This window comes from Opisthocomus hoazin, chromosome 8 (genome assembly GCF_030867145.1).
Source record: "Opisthocomus hoazin isolate bOpiHoa1 chromosome 8, bOpiHoa1.hap1, whole genome shotgun sequence".
Classification (NCBI taxonomy): Eukaryota; Metazoa; Chordata; class Aves; order Opisthocomiformes; family Opisthocomidae; genus Opisthocomus; species Opisthocomus hoazin.
The window spans coordinates 60309166-60324526 of record NC_134421.1 but is presented as its reverse complement, the minus strand read 5'-3'; the positions used below and the strand labels follow the sequence as shown (position 1 = coordinate 60324526).

General features: G+C 40.9%; 1 protein-coding gene across 2 annotated transcripts in view; it reads right to left on the bottom strand.

The window, feature by feature from the left end:
- RELN (reelin) overlaps window positions 1–15361 on the bottom strand; it is a 300342-nt gene that overhangs the window by 25094 nt on the left and 259887 nt on the right. For both annotated transcript variants that reach the window (XM_075429592.1, XM_075429593.1), the window contains exons 44-50: window positions 11935–12193; window positions 10425–10674; window positions 7980–8148; window positions 4636–4776; window positions 3079–3256; window positions 1647–1840; window positions 304–560 (exon numbers count right to left, since the gene is read on the bottom strand). In XM_075429592.1, the coding sequence (XP_075285707.1) occupies window positions 304–560; window positions 1647–1840; window positions 3079–3256; window positions 4636–4776; window positions 7980–8148; window positions 10425–10674; window positions 11935–12193 (1448 nt within the window). The remainder of the gene's footprint in view (window positions 1–303; window positions 561–1646; window positions 1841–3078; window positions 3257–4635; window positions 4777–7979; window positions 8149–10424; window positions 10675–11934; window positions 12194–15361) is intronic.

The window sequence follows — 15361 nt, the reverse complement described above, 5'->3', positions numbered from 1 at the left end:
AATAGGAAACAAATACTCAGGTTAAGAAATCTGCTTAGAATATCCTGACATTTTTTCATCCTTTTTTCTTTCTTTGAAGAGACGTTAATCTTCTAAATAAATTCATGCCGTAAAAAAAGAAAAGTTACACTACATCTTTTCATTTTGCATTTTGTGAACTAAAACCAAAAGATAAAACCCCTGTAGTGAGGGGATTGTTTGTGACATCAGTCACAGTGAGACAAAGATTCCGATGCTCAGCAAGGTTTGGAATTACTGCACTGACTTCTTGCTCTTTAATTCAGATCCATGTAAAACCTTTACCTGTAGTTTTGTCTTCCACAAACATGTCAAAGGCGATCCTCCCGGTGGGCCCTGCGTCAGCAGGGGACCGCTCGTGCTGCGGCAGAGGAGCGCTGCTGAAGGTGTCGAGCATCACCGTCCTCTGGTCAGCTGAGCCGGAGATCAACACATTGTCGATAGCCCAGTCGTTCTGGTCCAGGCCATCATGTTTCGGCTGCCACCAGCGGAAGCGGGTCCCAATGGTTTTGGCATCATAGGGGAGGAGGATGTTCACAAAGCTGAAATACAAAGTGGAAATTAGTTGAGGAAAGCCACAGGAGAAGGACATTTCCAATGCTCTGTGCTGGGTGCTTTGACCAGGTCCACTCCTGTTGTTTCCTAGAGTATGCAAAAGTAGGGAAAGCAGGGAAAGACTGAGTGATCTAGCCTCTCTTTCCCTACAGGAGACTGCTGAAACAAAAACCTTTCTGATCACTCCAATGTCATCCCTAGGACGGGCGCTCAGACTGAGGTGGGAAGGGCCAGCAGTCAGACTGTGGCATGGTTTGAGCAAGCTCATGTGATTTTGGGTGGGTCTGTGGAACCAAATGCAATGGTCTAGACCAGCAGGGTATGACTGTAAGGTCCTAATTAAGGGAAATGTTAAGAAGGGCAATGTTGAAGTAAAATTAAGATTACCATTTTCAACCTGGAGCCATTCAGCAGATAGAAATGTTCTAGTGCATTTTTCGTCTTTCCGTTACAGTAGATGACTTAGATCTCTTGTCCAATTAAAGTGCTAATGACTTCTTGGTGTATTCAAATAAAATAACAATTATGGGTCCATCCCAGCCCTATTTTCTACAAGTCCTATATTAATCAGTGATGAAAAGGTCCACCCATATCTGTGCATGGTTTGAATCTCACAAATGTCTGAAAGTAGGGCTTGAGTGTATCCATCCTTTCGATGGATCTACAGAAATGCAGTTTCTCCTCTCCACACCATTTTCTATCTAGTTCAAGGAATGACTTTCTGCTCTTGTCAGTAAGAAACCAGACTGCAAATGAAACTATCTTAAAGAGCAGGATGGACATCATTACAGTAGCTATTAATTTATATTCCTGCAACCATTTAAAAATCTACCAGACTGCTACGGACTCCTTACAACCCTTATATTTCTGGCCTAGCAGCTGCACAAATGCTGATGCTCAAGGACATGTGCCAAGGCCATTCATAAACGCTTGCAGGACTGGACAGGCTGAACTCTTGAAGATCTGATATCCAAACCACAGCAGTAATGTATCTCACAAGTTCTTATGAAACATTCAAGACCACCTCACTTCAGTATAGGAAATTATATAGGCAGAAGAAGGTATCTACAAACCCAGGCTTGCTGAATTGATCATAGAAAATTTCCATTAAGAGGCTCCAGGTGATTCCACCGTTCACAGAATACTCCAGCAGCACTCCTTGGTTGCGGTTGTTAGGAGTTATCAGGCATCCATACATGAAATAAAACTGGATGAATTCTGCACTGGTGAGGTTCAAGTCCACTGTAACTAACATACGGCTGCAGCCCTTAAAAGCAATGAAAAAATATGTTGGCTGGTGTTGGCTGGCAAAACTTATGAACCTAAAAAGTGTTAGACTATGCAGTCACTATTAGTATAACTTCATGTTGTAAAACCTTCAAAATTGTAAAAAATTATACTAATTATAAAAAACAGAACAATAGATGATCTTGCCTAAGGACATAATTTCAGTTATGTTCCATCTTACATCTGATGTGTATTCATACACGTTGCTACTTGTACCTACGGCTTTATGACATTCAGTGTCAAGAATTGTATTCACCTTACTTGTGAATACAAGAGTTAGAAAACTCCATGCCTCCAGTGTAGATTATGTGCTAATGGCTCAATTTGTGCCAACCATCAAATGGCACAGCAATGTTGTGTGTTTTCCTATAATCCCTTTTATACTTCACGTACCTTGCTTAGTCTATTAGTGGTGCCTACTTAGTCCTACTGGAGGAGATTGGAAATGTAATGCTTCTGTTACTTTATTTTAGAAAACTTGCATCAGTTTGAACCTAGATATAAATTTGTACAGAAGATATCTACAAGCATACGTTTTACATGTTTCTAAAATACTATTTCATCGTTTTTGTTATCCCAAAGCTATCTGTAAGCAAACTATAATTCAGCAACAGTCTGGGTTATATACCTATGTATGTAGCTAAAACACAGGAAATTTTACTCTGAGCTTACTCTGAAAGAAAAGCAGCAATGAAATATCTGAAGGACAAGGCTACGCATGGATGTATTTTCAAGGACCAAGTGCAAGTTATACACATGCAAATACCTAGTTATTAATTTACCTCTGTGGTCTGATTAGAAGCTGCACCAAACTCCAGTCTTTATTGGAGAGCTGTTAGTGCTATGAGGAGGCCATTACGAGCAAGTGGAATTGAATGTCTACGCACCTGGACTGTGCTTTAATCTATCAGCCCCACCTCCTAAGGCCTCTCCATGGATCCTTTCAGGAAGCACACATGCTATATTTCATTTTCCTGGCTGCAGCAAAGCCAGGAACATAGTATCTGCTTGCCTGGAATGTTTGTGGCTGGCCCTAGTCTGTAGGACCTGTCCGAGTTTGACCTTCAGCTACGTAAAGGATATAAGCTTTTTTCATATATTTTATATTTAGTAAGCTATGCCGATATTTTTTAACACATTGCTATTTATTCAACTTTTTGTATCAGTCCCATTTATCCTGTCGAAGGCAGTGAGTCAGTCTCCATGCTGAACACGCACCCCGCTGAAGTGAAGAGCCATCCCGGAGGCTACCGCTCCGCAGACCGTGCTCAGCCTGCCCCCGTTCACTGTCAGCCAGTTCTGGTTCGATGGCGAGCGATTGAAGTTGTCTTTCAGTTGTGTCGGAAGGGGGGTCTCCGGCTCGTCGCAGTAGAGCCCACCCCAGTGCTCATCGCAGCTGCGGAGGAAAGCAAATGCAAAATTCAGCTGGCAAAGGCTTTGCATGGGTGTATAATCAGTGCCGTGTTATTCCACATTCAGGTGCCATCTTATTCCGTGTAGAGGCTGTCTGCACCATTTACCAGCGCACAACTGGTATATGGGGGTTTTAAACATCTGCCGCTTTTTGTAGTTGTTAACATGGAACAAAAATGACTTCAGGAAAGCTAGTATTATACATCATTCAAGCTGCTAATATAGAGTACACTCCATCACAGAGTGAAATCAGTAAAGTACATTCTACTTGGATAGATAAATCTAAGAGAATGTGCCAAGCCAAAGAATGTCCTGCTAATGTTATATTTTACATTAGTCTATGTAAAATTTTAGTGGATGGGTACTTCCCTGTTGTTTCCTTATACAGTCCTCAATTTTTTTTGTCCTCTGAAAAACCTTCCTATAATGAGTCAAAGATTGGATAACAGCACGGAAATGTGTTCTGCTACTACGCAGATTTCACCAGGGAGATCGTGCCTTGGTACTTCGGTGCTGTCAGGACAGAGGACAACACAATAATATGTCCATTCTGCAGCCTAATATATTTTTAACAAACACAGTCGCAATGCAATTATACAACCATTCTCCCATTTCTGTTGCCATTTGTGGCTGGAAAAAGCAATGCATCCATCTGGAAGGTATTTCTCTATTGCCAGACAGACAAATCTGAGATCTGGTTGTTGTTTGTTAGCTGTGCAGGGCTCTGTGTGGGCTGTTATACAGACAGTTTGAAGATCAAACCAGTCTGTCTCCACTGGCAAACCCTACCGTATAGCAGAGGCACCAGGCCATCGAGCCAACACCAGTCCCAGGGCAAAATCGGGCCTTGTGAAGAACTGGTGTATATCCATCTGCTTAGTGGACGTGTCCCACCTGCAGCCCAGGCCCAGGTCCTCTGCACCCAGCGTTGGGATAAGGGCATGGGGACACAGCATGAAACTGCTCAGGAATAAGGATGACATCTTCTGGGAAGCTCCAGGACTGTATGTCCCTGGAGGGGTGTGCAAACTCAAGGGGATCCCTTCTGCCTACCCACTGGGAAGGGAGCCAAGATGCAGCACAGGCAACAGCAGAGGCAATGTGTTGCTGCTGAGGAACGGACCGGCAGCATCACCCACGACATGCGAACACGCAGAGGTCTGGCAGACCCAACCCCTGCACTTGCCCTTCCCCTTGTTATTTGCATTCCCAAGTGGTCCCAGTGCCCTGCTCAGTTTTAACAGCAAAATCCACCTTGCTTTCAAAAATTGTATCCAAGTCTCTCCTGCAAGTTCATTAAAATGATGGAGGAGCAGTGAAATGCTACAGTGCTGGGCGGGACAAGGAACAAGCTGCACTTACACACAGTTGTCTTGCGTGCACTTCCCGTGGCCACTGCACATGTCTATGCAGCCATCCCCAATGTAGACGTTATCGATTGCCCACGTTTGCTGCTTATCGAAAGGAGCAGGCTGGTGCCAGCGGAAACGAGTTGCTTGAGATCTTTGGGAGAGAAAGAAAAACAGAAGAGTAGTATTTCTAGCTAAGCTAATCTATTTTGACTGAAAGGAAGTGTCAAGCTGGAGGCTACAGTGCTCCTGGAAGATTTGATGTCAGCAGGGCTGATCCCTGGCAACAACAAGGTCCCTGAAAAGCCAAGAGCAGGGTGCCCACATTTTGAGAGTGGGACAAAGCATGGGTGTCTGGTAGCCTATGGAGAGTGTGGGAGGTGGGAAAGGGCTCACCGGTGAGAGCAAAGCAAGTGGGCTGTGGTTGGTGCAGTGGAGAAGAGGATAGGAAGAAGGTGGTATGCCCAAAGGGAAGCTCGGACCAGTCACAACCACATCCCAGCACAAATCCAGACTTGAGGGATAGCTGGGAGCTGGATCAAGCCAGAATCACCCAAATCCTCCAAGTTTCACCCCGAGCCTGAGTTTTACTGCTTCAGTCCAAGTTAATGAACTAACCTGACTTTTTCTCTATGAATTCTCCCAACTACACTTAGTAAGATCAGCTCTAGGGAGTGGATTGGCTCCTAGGCAAGATGCTGCCATTTACAAATCTAGAGGGGACAGGTGAGAGTGCCTGTGCAGGGCTTGCAGTGTGACCCTGGTTTTGCCATTTCCTCCCTCCTCTCCATCCAGGGCTTGGCTGGAAACGTTAAGAAATTATCTATGGTGTGATACTGGCTCCTTTCAGTAAAAAACTTTTATTTTGTTGATTAAACAGGGCTTAGCTCCCTATTCAAACACCTGACTTTGATGTAGCTATATGTGAATTAAGTGTCTCAGCTTCCAACACAGATGATGAAAACCTAGCCGAAACAGTCAGGGAACACCAAATAGCTATTTAGCTCATGCAGCAGTGGGCACCTATATTTGAATAGCTGCGAGCAGATAAATTTCTGTAACATCAAAAATGCCATTTTAAATTCAAGCTAGTCCAGGTTTTGCTGTACAGCACTAGATGGCAGCATTGAACTTTGTGTAGTCTGTTTTCTTTTGAAACTCAAAGAGAAATCACGATTATTGTAGACACAAAAACAAATAAACAGCAAAATCCCCCAAATTTATTCAGTATAAAAATAGATCTTTTATGGTAAGTTCAATGTTGTCCTATTAATTATTTCTTTATAGTCATGTTATATGAGGTGAATGAATAACAAGTTAATCCAAAAATAAATTATTGCTGTGCTGTCTAGATGATCACCAAATAGCATTTTTAAAAGAATTACATAAATTGCGAGGACATCCTTGAGGAATAAAGACAAGCACCTATATCTCACACTGCCTGCTTTAGATTTGGTGCTTCACTAACAACTTATGGAGCTGATGCTTCTGGGAGCAGCTTTGTATTTGCATTTGCATTTTAAAAATCAGCTCTGAGTCTAAGATATAACTAAGTGTTTGTTGCCTTCTACAGGCCAGAGGTTAGATAGCACTCTGGGGTGCATGAACACTAAAACACTATGTAAGTATGGATGTTGTGCACCAGGCCATTAACTAGGTAGCCTGCACATCCCTAAAACATACAGACACAAACAACTGAAGACACACACCTGCTGTTACACAGTGTGAAATAATTAAGCAGCATAAAAATTATATCACATCTAGACTAAAGGGTCTATTAGCTGCACCTATTCTGAAGCTTTACTTCTCCCTTGCTTGTGACCTAAGGTTGTAATAACCTCTTTCATGCAATCCCTATCTTAGTATCTTTGGGAAATGGTATTATTTGAGCCAACGTATGTAGTTATTGAATTGGACAGAAGAACAATCTTTGCCTCAGCAGAGCATCAGACTTCTTTTGGCATATACAGCTCAAAAACTTTGCAGTCTTAAAATCACAGCTATTTATAAACCTGAGTTTGTCTCAAGTGGTAGGTTCCTTTCAGGTCCAAATTCGATTGGTTTGGAACATCAACCCCAGTCCTGATTGATTCTGTTCAGCCCCAGAAACGCCTCCTGAACACAAATTTACAGACTTTATACAAGAACTGTTGGGGTAATGGATTTTGCAGACAATATGCAGTGAAGCAGTACAAAAGAGTAAGCAGAGGGGATCAATGCTGGGAACAAGTCCTAAAAACGTACTATTACTTGACATAAAGAACTGCAATGAGTATAGGGAAGAGTCTAGATGCCCAGAATGATTAGTAATAGACCATATGCTCTCAGTAGATTGGCTGAAAAACAAAGTTCTCTGTTTCCAAACTCGTATGTGCATTAGTTGGCATCTTTTATAACAACCTTCTCAAGCAGGCATAGGCTCTGCCGGCACTGTGCCTACTTCTGTGCCTGCAGATAGTTCAGCCTATGCCTATGTGAGGAGATTGGGCTCAGCAATAGCAGCAAAGCTGCAGAGCAAAGTTGTGCTGAGAGCCTGACATCCAGGCTACCTGTGTCTGCAGGGCTTTTCTTTGGGCTAGCTCTATGCTGGCTTTATCGGATATGACTGCGCGGGGCACAGTCACAGCTATCACCGCAGACCAGCACATCAATAAGGACGTAGACTGGAAGGCTGAACTACCCGGTTGTGCTTGGATCGATCTTTTTGACAAACAAAACAAAAATCCAGCAGTTTTCTGGGCATGGTAGGGAACCGTATGGCAGCACTCCCAATAGCACTGTCAGAGCCAAACAGCTCCTTTCACTGCAACTGCCCACGATTTTTCTTCTCTCAAAGACAAAAGAATGTAGGAAAAGGAAGAGGAGGTGAAAATGTGGCATGTGTAGAAACAAGGAGGAGAGCATCAAAGCTGAGAGGAACACAAAGGATACAAGGAATGCACAGAAAAACAAGAAGCCTGAAAAGTGCTATGTTTAAAACACCAGCTCATAGCCAAGAACAGCAAGCACGGGGTGCCATGGGGATTCAGTCAGTCAAATCAGCCACCGAAACAAAGAGAATTTAGTCAGGCTGACAATAACATGGCGTTCTTTTAAAAAGTTCCCCCTGCCCTTCCTCAGGACAAGATGGATAAGAGTTTCCTATCTTTAAATAACTAAGAAAAGTGAACACACATAGTAGTTTTGCAATTTTTATGCAAAGCAAGATGGAGTTTCATGTCCTTATAGTTACTTGTTGCTATATACATGGACCAAACAAAAATGGCAAGGTACAATTATTTTAACGCTATAATGTATCGTGCCTCAGTACATAGTTATGCATTTAGATTTATTCTGTAGAAAACCACAGGGAGATACCTAGTATAGGCAGGGAGAGGCAAAGTAATCCGGGTCCACTTGTTGAAAGTGTCTGAAATCAGAATCCTCTGGAGATGGTACTTGTTACATTCCACATTAGTGGGAAGACAGTCTCTCAAAATCGGGTGCCAGGACAGCCCAAGGTCCACTGAATATTCCAGTTCAATAGCTAAGGGTAGAAAGATAGTGAGTTACTTAATTTAGAGACTTACATCCATAGGTCTACAATAAACTAGTAACCCCAGAGAGTGTCAGTCACAAGTCTATGCTGAGAAAATAACCGCTCAACACTTTTCAAACCCTTGGGTCAGAAGCACAAAGCTATCTCCTTTGGTGGCAGTGCTGGAGGATACGTTACATGTAGCTGAGCAGGTACAGCTCGGGAGAAATCTGCAGGACATACACCTCCACATCCGCCACCTAACTCAAGGGACCACAGGCGCAATGACAAAGTCACTTGTCAAGTTGTCAGGACTAAGTCAAGCCAACTTCTGTAGCTGCAGCATGCAAGAAAGTGATGTGACAGCATCATGACCAGCAGATTTTTGTGTTTTTCAGGCTGAAGGATGAGATTTAGCTGAATGTAATAATTGTGTAAGGCAGAGCAAGACTCAAAATCAAACTTTTGGCTCTGTCATAAGATGGTTTAGTCACTCTTCCACCCCTCTCCAGACCAGCTCATTCCATTATCTAGCATAAACAATTTAAAACAGAGTTTGTTAGTGAGCTTGTTTTCATTCAAACACAATCTAGCCATATTAAACTAATGCACGCATTTCTCAGCAAAAATCAGCAATTTCATTGTTTTGATGTTTATGGCTTATAAACTTTTATTATGAAAAATAAAGGCTAGTCAAGCTCACTAAATACTTCAAGTTAAACTTTTATGCAGCCATTAAAAAGTAAATAATAATAGGCACAGAACTATAACTTGAAGTAAATGTTCCAGCTGCCAGGCATTCTGGCTGCGTAAAACATGGAGCGTGGTTGCAGTGACAGAGGTGGTAAATCTGTGATCTTTTTTGATTACTACAGACCCATTTCTTCTACCATCATGCACAGAGAATGACCCTTAATCACCCAGTCAGTCCTACTTCATGACTAAGCACTGAAGACAGTGCTATAGAAGTGCAAGGACAAGTGGATACAAACAAGGGTAAGTGAGTTTTTAGTGTTAAATCTCCATCATCAAAAAGAAATGCTTTGCTCATCATGACTGGAAGCATGATTATCCTCCCTAATTTAATACTAAGTTAAGATAATTGTAAGTATAGTAGACAAAGAAAGAAAAAAAGAAGGAACTGTTCCTTTGCCAGTAGATAGCTAAGCTGCCAAAACACTTTTGAACTTAGCAGAGATGATCTTAGCATGCCGCAGTCTTTTTAATACCAAGGGAAAAAATATTGTTCGACATGTGAGTAAAATATCTCAGTTACTTCCATTGGCTTCAAAACAGCAAAATGAGACAAGCTGCTTCTGGGACTTCATGTAAAACCTTTTTCATTTTTATGGAGAATTCTAGAGGAACAGTCAGCAATCCAGGCAATTAACACATGCTATGTACTGCAACATATTGTATTCTGCTCTTCAATAAAAAAAAATCTATATCTCAAAACCCTATGCTAAAAGAATGTAATTTAAGACATACACACAAGCATGCAAAAGTTAGGAAGTCCTATTTCTTGTGCATCTTAAAATTCACATAATGAAACAATTTTAAATTTCCATGTGATGTGTATTGAGTGCAGAGCATGTTTTGATTTGTGTATGTGTATGTATAAGTCTATACGTGTATATATACATATAGACATATAAAAATATGCTCTGCACTGAATAAACATCACATGGAAAAAAGGAAGCTAGGTAATTAAAAATTGCATCATTATGTGTATACGTAAGTATACATATATATGTGCATATATCTATGCACACATACATACATATATATATACATTTATTATTTCATATGGACAACACAAATTTTTGCAGTTGATGCTGACTTAGCTTGTGTCAGATGTATGCTGATATAAAAGATTTCTTAGTTATACGGGTGCAAGTGAGACCTGAACTGAGACTTCACTGAAAATGCAAACCCACAAAGCAAGATGCATACATAGGAAGCACCCAGCTGCTTATGATTAGAACCAAAACATCACCCCAAGCTGTGGATACCATCTACGGGTGAATGGATTTGAGACAACTGTTAGTCTTTTTCTTAAATGAACTGAACTGCAACTTCAGTGCTTGGAGGGAATAATGTACTTTAATTTATCTTAGGCTTCAGACACCTAGAATAAAAAAGCTGATACTACAATTCCTAACAGAAACATGCAGCTTTCTTTTGTTTCTCAGTTCTCATTATGATGAATAATGGAACCAGAAAACAAATGAACTTTCCTATACAGGAGAGGAAGAGGAAGGCAGGATTTACTAAGAAGTCATTACCGTAACAGGAGTCTGTGACAGAGCAGGATGCTGCAAAATCTATTTGCAAGAAAGAGTCTTCATTGACAACGATGTCAGTGGTGACAACATAGCGGGTGCTAGCTTTCTCAATGAACACTAGAGCATCCCCAGTAGAGCCACAGACCGGCATCTTGGTTCCACCAGGATGGAGCAGCCACTTTCTGCTATCAAGAGTTGTGAAATCATCTTCTAACACTGTATTGCCAGAGATGTTTCCTCCAATAAGAATCTGAAACATTAGGAAAGGAATTGTTATTGAAAAGAAGAAGTGTCTAGAATTCTTCACAAACATGCACATGACGCAGCATCCTGGAGGAGGAAGAGATTTACTGATCTATGCATACATATTCTGCTGGTGCAAAATGAACACATTTACTTTGTAAAGAGTTGAGGTTATAAGGAAGGGGAATATCTTCTTCCTATAAACGGGTCCTAAAGAGATCAGCTCAGCTGTAGAAATCTAAAGTTCAGGGAGGTGAACTCCATCGTGGATGAAGTAAAACTGCTCATAGAAATAAATGTTGGTAGGAGCAAAGTGATTACACTGTCATTTTTCCTACTGACTGTTCAGCTCTACTATAACATGGTGCACTACTCTCAGATTGCATCTGCTGATAGAACTAGGGAAATAGTCTCTGCTTTGCCATCAACTGTAAGATGTCAGCATTTTATTATTCAACAGCAAGCAAGGTAGGATTAATTTTAGTTTGTTATTTTGAATTCAGTTTCTGATTGTTCTGAAATAATATAACTACATTCAATGAAGATATAGGAACGAAAGAAGGAGGATTTTTTAATTTTTTAAATGGAGGGATGGGGAGTAACATTTCGTAACCACATCATTAAACTTGGCTGGGAGTTTGGTTTCTTGGTTTTCCTGAGGATCTGAACCAACTCCTTTAAAAATACATTTGTAAATGTTTAAGAAAGTTGAACTTGGATGGCCCAATAATATTACTCAGAGTGCAATCACTTTAGCGGGTTTTCTTGAGATTCATACGAAATTGTACAAGGCAACATAATAATCTTTATAGAAGCAAACCCCAAATATGAAACAAACCTTTGTTTCAAAATAAGATGGACAGTGATCGACATTTTTCTGTAGTTAATTTCTATTACATTCTACCAAATCAATTACATATTTGGACAGATTTTAAATGAAGGTTTTTGAAGTTTGAACTCAGATTTGCATGTTGCATGGGAAGGCCTTCTGCAGCGTGAACCTCTGGGTCTACCTATGTATGGGACTTTCCTAGCTCCAAAATGGGCGCTCAGTACCCCGCATGGAAATGGAGCATTAAAAACACACGATTAGCAAACAGTAATTGTGCTCTATTATTTTGCTAGATTATTATAATTCTGGAATATCTTTATACAAAGCCTTTTTTGCTTGACTCAGTGAAATGACACGTGACAACAAGAGGGAAACATTATGACTGAAAACAGTCTAAAGTTGTATTTAAAAAAACCAACCCAGAGGATTAATTACCTGGTCGATTACCCAGGGACTGTAGAAATGCCCATTGTCAGATGGTTGCCACCAGCGAAGCCGAGTGGAGCTGGAGCGGGCCTTCAAAGGAATTTCCAAGGCAATGTACCGTCCCACATTGCTGGAGTTGCTGAAGAGGAACTCCTGGAGAAGGCTCCACGTGAGGCCCCCGTTGAGCGAATACTGCAGCAGCACAGGCTGGCTCCTGGGGTCTGGCACCCCCTTGCCACATCCCAGTCTCATGAAGAACTGCACAAATCTAACAGGGGGAGCAATTACTGGACAGATTTCTTTTCTGCAACATCCTAGATAACCAACTAAAGAGACTTGGAGTTTGTGTATTGACTATCCTTCTTGCTGTAAGAGTCAGCTGTAGGAGATCTTATGATTTCCTTTTCAAAGCCTCCAGAATATAAGTAGGCAGACAGGTGGGATGACAAAAATTCATTCTGCCTGTGTGGTAGTTTGCTAGGCAGAAGAGGCTGAACAAAGCCGGTCATTTATGTTTCGAGCTTTTGTCTGCATAGCAGACGGTGTTGCCAATATCAGAAACATAATCCTGGGTGAAATTTTTATCCCTGTAGTCTATGAGTACAGATTTCAGTGGCAGAAAAGCAATGGTGCCCTAAGTAGATCATAATTTGCTATGAATTTGCTGAAATGCTTTAATTCTAAATAAGCATCCCAGTTTTCCATTGGCATAAACTAGAGAAAATCTGGACAGGAGAACAAAGCATGTTTTACTTTCAGGGATCATTTTGTGCATTTAGTGAGCCGGGGAAATTTGTCTAAATCACACTGCTGAAATGTGCTGCCTTCCCTGAAGCCAGCCCAAGCCGCCCGGGGACACCAGCGCTTTCATCCCCTATTTAATTGGCTTCTCCAAAGCAGCACAATAGACTTGTATCAAACTGCGAAATTCTTCCCGTTAGCCGATGCTCATAAATAGCTCTACTAGGTGCTTGGAGTGGAGGGAACCACTGTTGTAATGATATTTACCTATCGGACTCTCAGGGATATTACAAGTATTAATTCGTGTTTGCACAGCTTTTGCACAGCTTTAGAGAATTTTATCTGTTCTGATTATTATTACATTAGTGCTGCCTGGCTCACAGTTAAATGAAACAGTGCAAAAGAAGTTTTGTATCAAAAGTCTTGCTCTGGTTTAATCTGCAGGTAGATCCACTGGGAGTGGAGGCTGCAGAGGTGCTGGGCAGACAAAGCTTCAATAAAACACCAGACCTGCAAGTCAATTAATTCTAGTCCTCGCTGCGAGTCACGGTTCCCCTTGCTACTATATATAACTTCTTTCGCCATAGATTATACCCACCTCCACGTCCCAGACATAACGTATTGCTTGTGCTGTAAAGGAGCACTGGGGACCTTCATAGATCAACATATCAACCGTAATGGATTGGATTCACTGATGGCAAGTCTTTGTGCCTCCTCAGATTTACTCTGACATTCACCACATAATTCAAAGGAAATAAGCCCAGGTGACCTAGTCTCTGTTGAATCTGATCTCTGTGGTTTGCTATTCTTTTATCTGAATTTTTACTAATGTAGTAATAACCCACTCAAATATAGGTGACATAACTTCTAGCAGATTAAAAAGTTAAGCATTTTAAATATCTCTCTTCTCATCCCACAGATATTTTGCAAAGGCTCTGCCTATTTTGAAATGGAAAAACAAAGTTTGCTTGTAGATCTAGTAACACTAAAATGTGCAGACATTCTTCCAGTAATTCAGAACTGAAAGGATTTGATCAGATGCAATACCTAAAATATGCTGTCCTTACTGGTATTTTGTGCTGTGCAGTTTCAGCTACTGGTATCACTGTGATGGCAATGTACTCTTCCCTGTGTTAAATTCTTTAAAATATAGATGTGAGAGGAGTGGACAGTGGATTGCAGAGTCCACTCACAATCCCCAGGTGCTGAGTATGGCTTGCAGCACCGACACCACTGCTCGCCTCTGTGCTTCAGGGGGTCTCAGAAGAAAAGCGGAGGTTTTAATGTGACTACTGAGTCTGACACCCTTTAAAAGATCTATTAGAAATGCTGGTTGTCATCATTCCTGGCATAAATTAAAAACCCTCCCCAGATGGGTTGTACTTTGCAGGTGGTCGATAAAGTCAGCCTGGAAGTTAAGAAAATCCCACTGTAATTACTTTAGGTTGCTAAAGAGCAGTCCCCAGCAATGCTGCTGCAATCTGCCTTGTTATTCAGAAAAGAGCGTACACTTATTTGTTGACAACATAAGCATATACAAGAAATTAAACGTACTCCTTTGTTTTCCTTTCACTAAGACAGATATAATTTATCTCTGTGTAACACCTGGAGGTCAATATATGCAAATCCAGCTACAGGCTACCATGAGAAGAGATAAATGGTGGTTCTTTGAACACAAGCAATAAGGAAAACATGTCATTTAGTCTAATGGAGCAACTTACAAGATCTCTTGTATCTTTTGTTAAGCAATCTTTTAATTTCAGAACAGTCTAGGAAATCAAATTAGTGCAGAGTATTGATATTTGTGTTTACCAAGTTCTGAAAAAATTTGCTGTGAGCAATCTCACAAATGCATTACAGGGACCTCTAATATTACCTCGCTGAGGGTTAACTAGTTGCTTATCTAAAAAATATAGTGGTTAGAAATTAGGTGTCTTTATTAACCGTGAGGCTCTGCAATTAAACCATTATTTAAAGATTCAGTGCTAATAAAGACAAGTCAAAAAGAGAAGTGCCTATTAAACCGTTTCCCAGAAAACATTAGAGAGGAGTGGGATGTTTACAAGAGACCAGTGGAAAAAAGACTCAGAGAAAATGCAATCTCTCCAAAGTAATAATACAAGGATATAAGCTAAGATACTGAATAAATCAGAAAACAATGCCTGTTTGTTAGCAGGCGCGCAGTTAGGACGTGGTTTAATTTATATTAGTGTAAATTTTTTTAATGTGGCTCGCTCACCGAGTCTCACTCATCAAATATCTCCTTTGCAGGCCATGATAGAACATAATCTCTAAATACACTAAAAATATTTGTTTTTCAATTGCTGTGCTCAGTGTAGCTGTTGACAGCTTGATGGGAATTTCTCAATGGATTATTGGAAGCAAATGTGCACAATAAGAAGAAATTAAGCTTCAGAACTGAAAGAATTATGAGATGATGAATGGAAGAATTACACTGGCAGCAGATACTGCTGTTTAAGCAATGGCTTGTAATACCCCAAACTCTAAGACAAGCAGAGCATGTGATGTGCAATCAGTCTCTCATGTTATGCATTTAAGAAATAAAAACTTGCATAAACTACTGAATCATAGAATCATAGGTTGGAAAAGACCTCTAAGATCATCAAGTCCAACCATCCACCCAACACCACCATTCCTACTACACCATATCCTGAAGTGCCATGTCTACATGTTT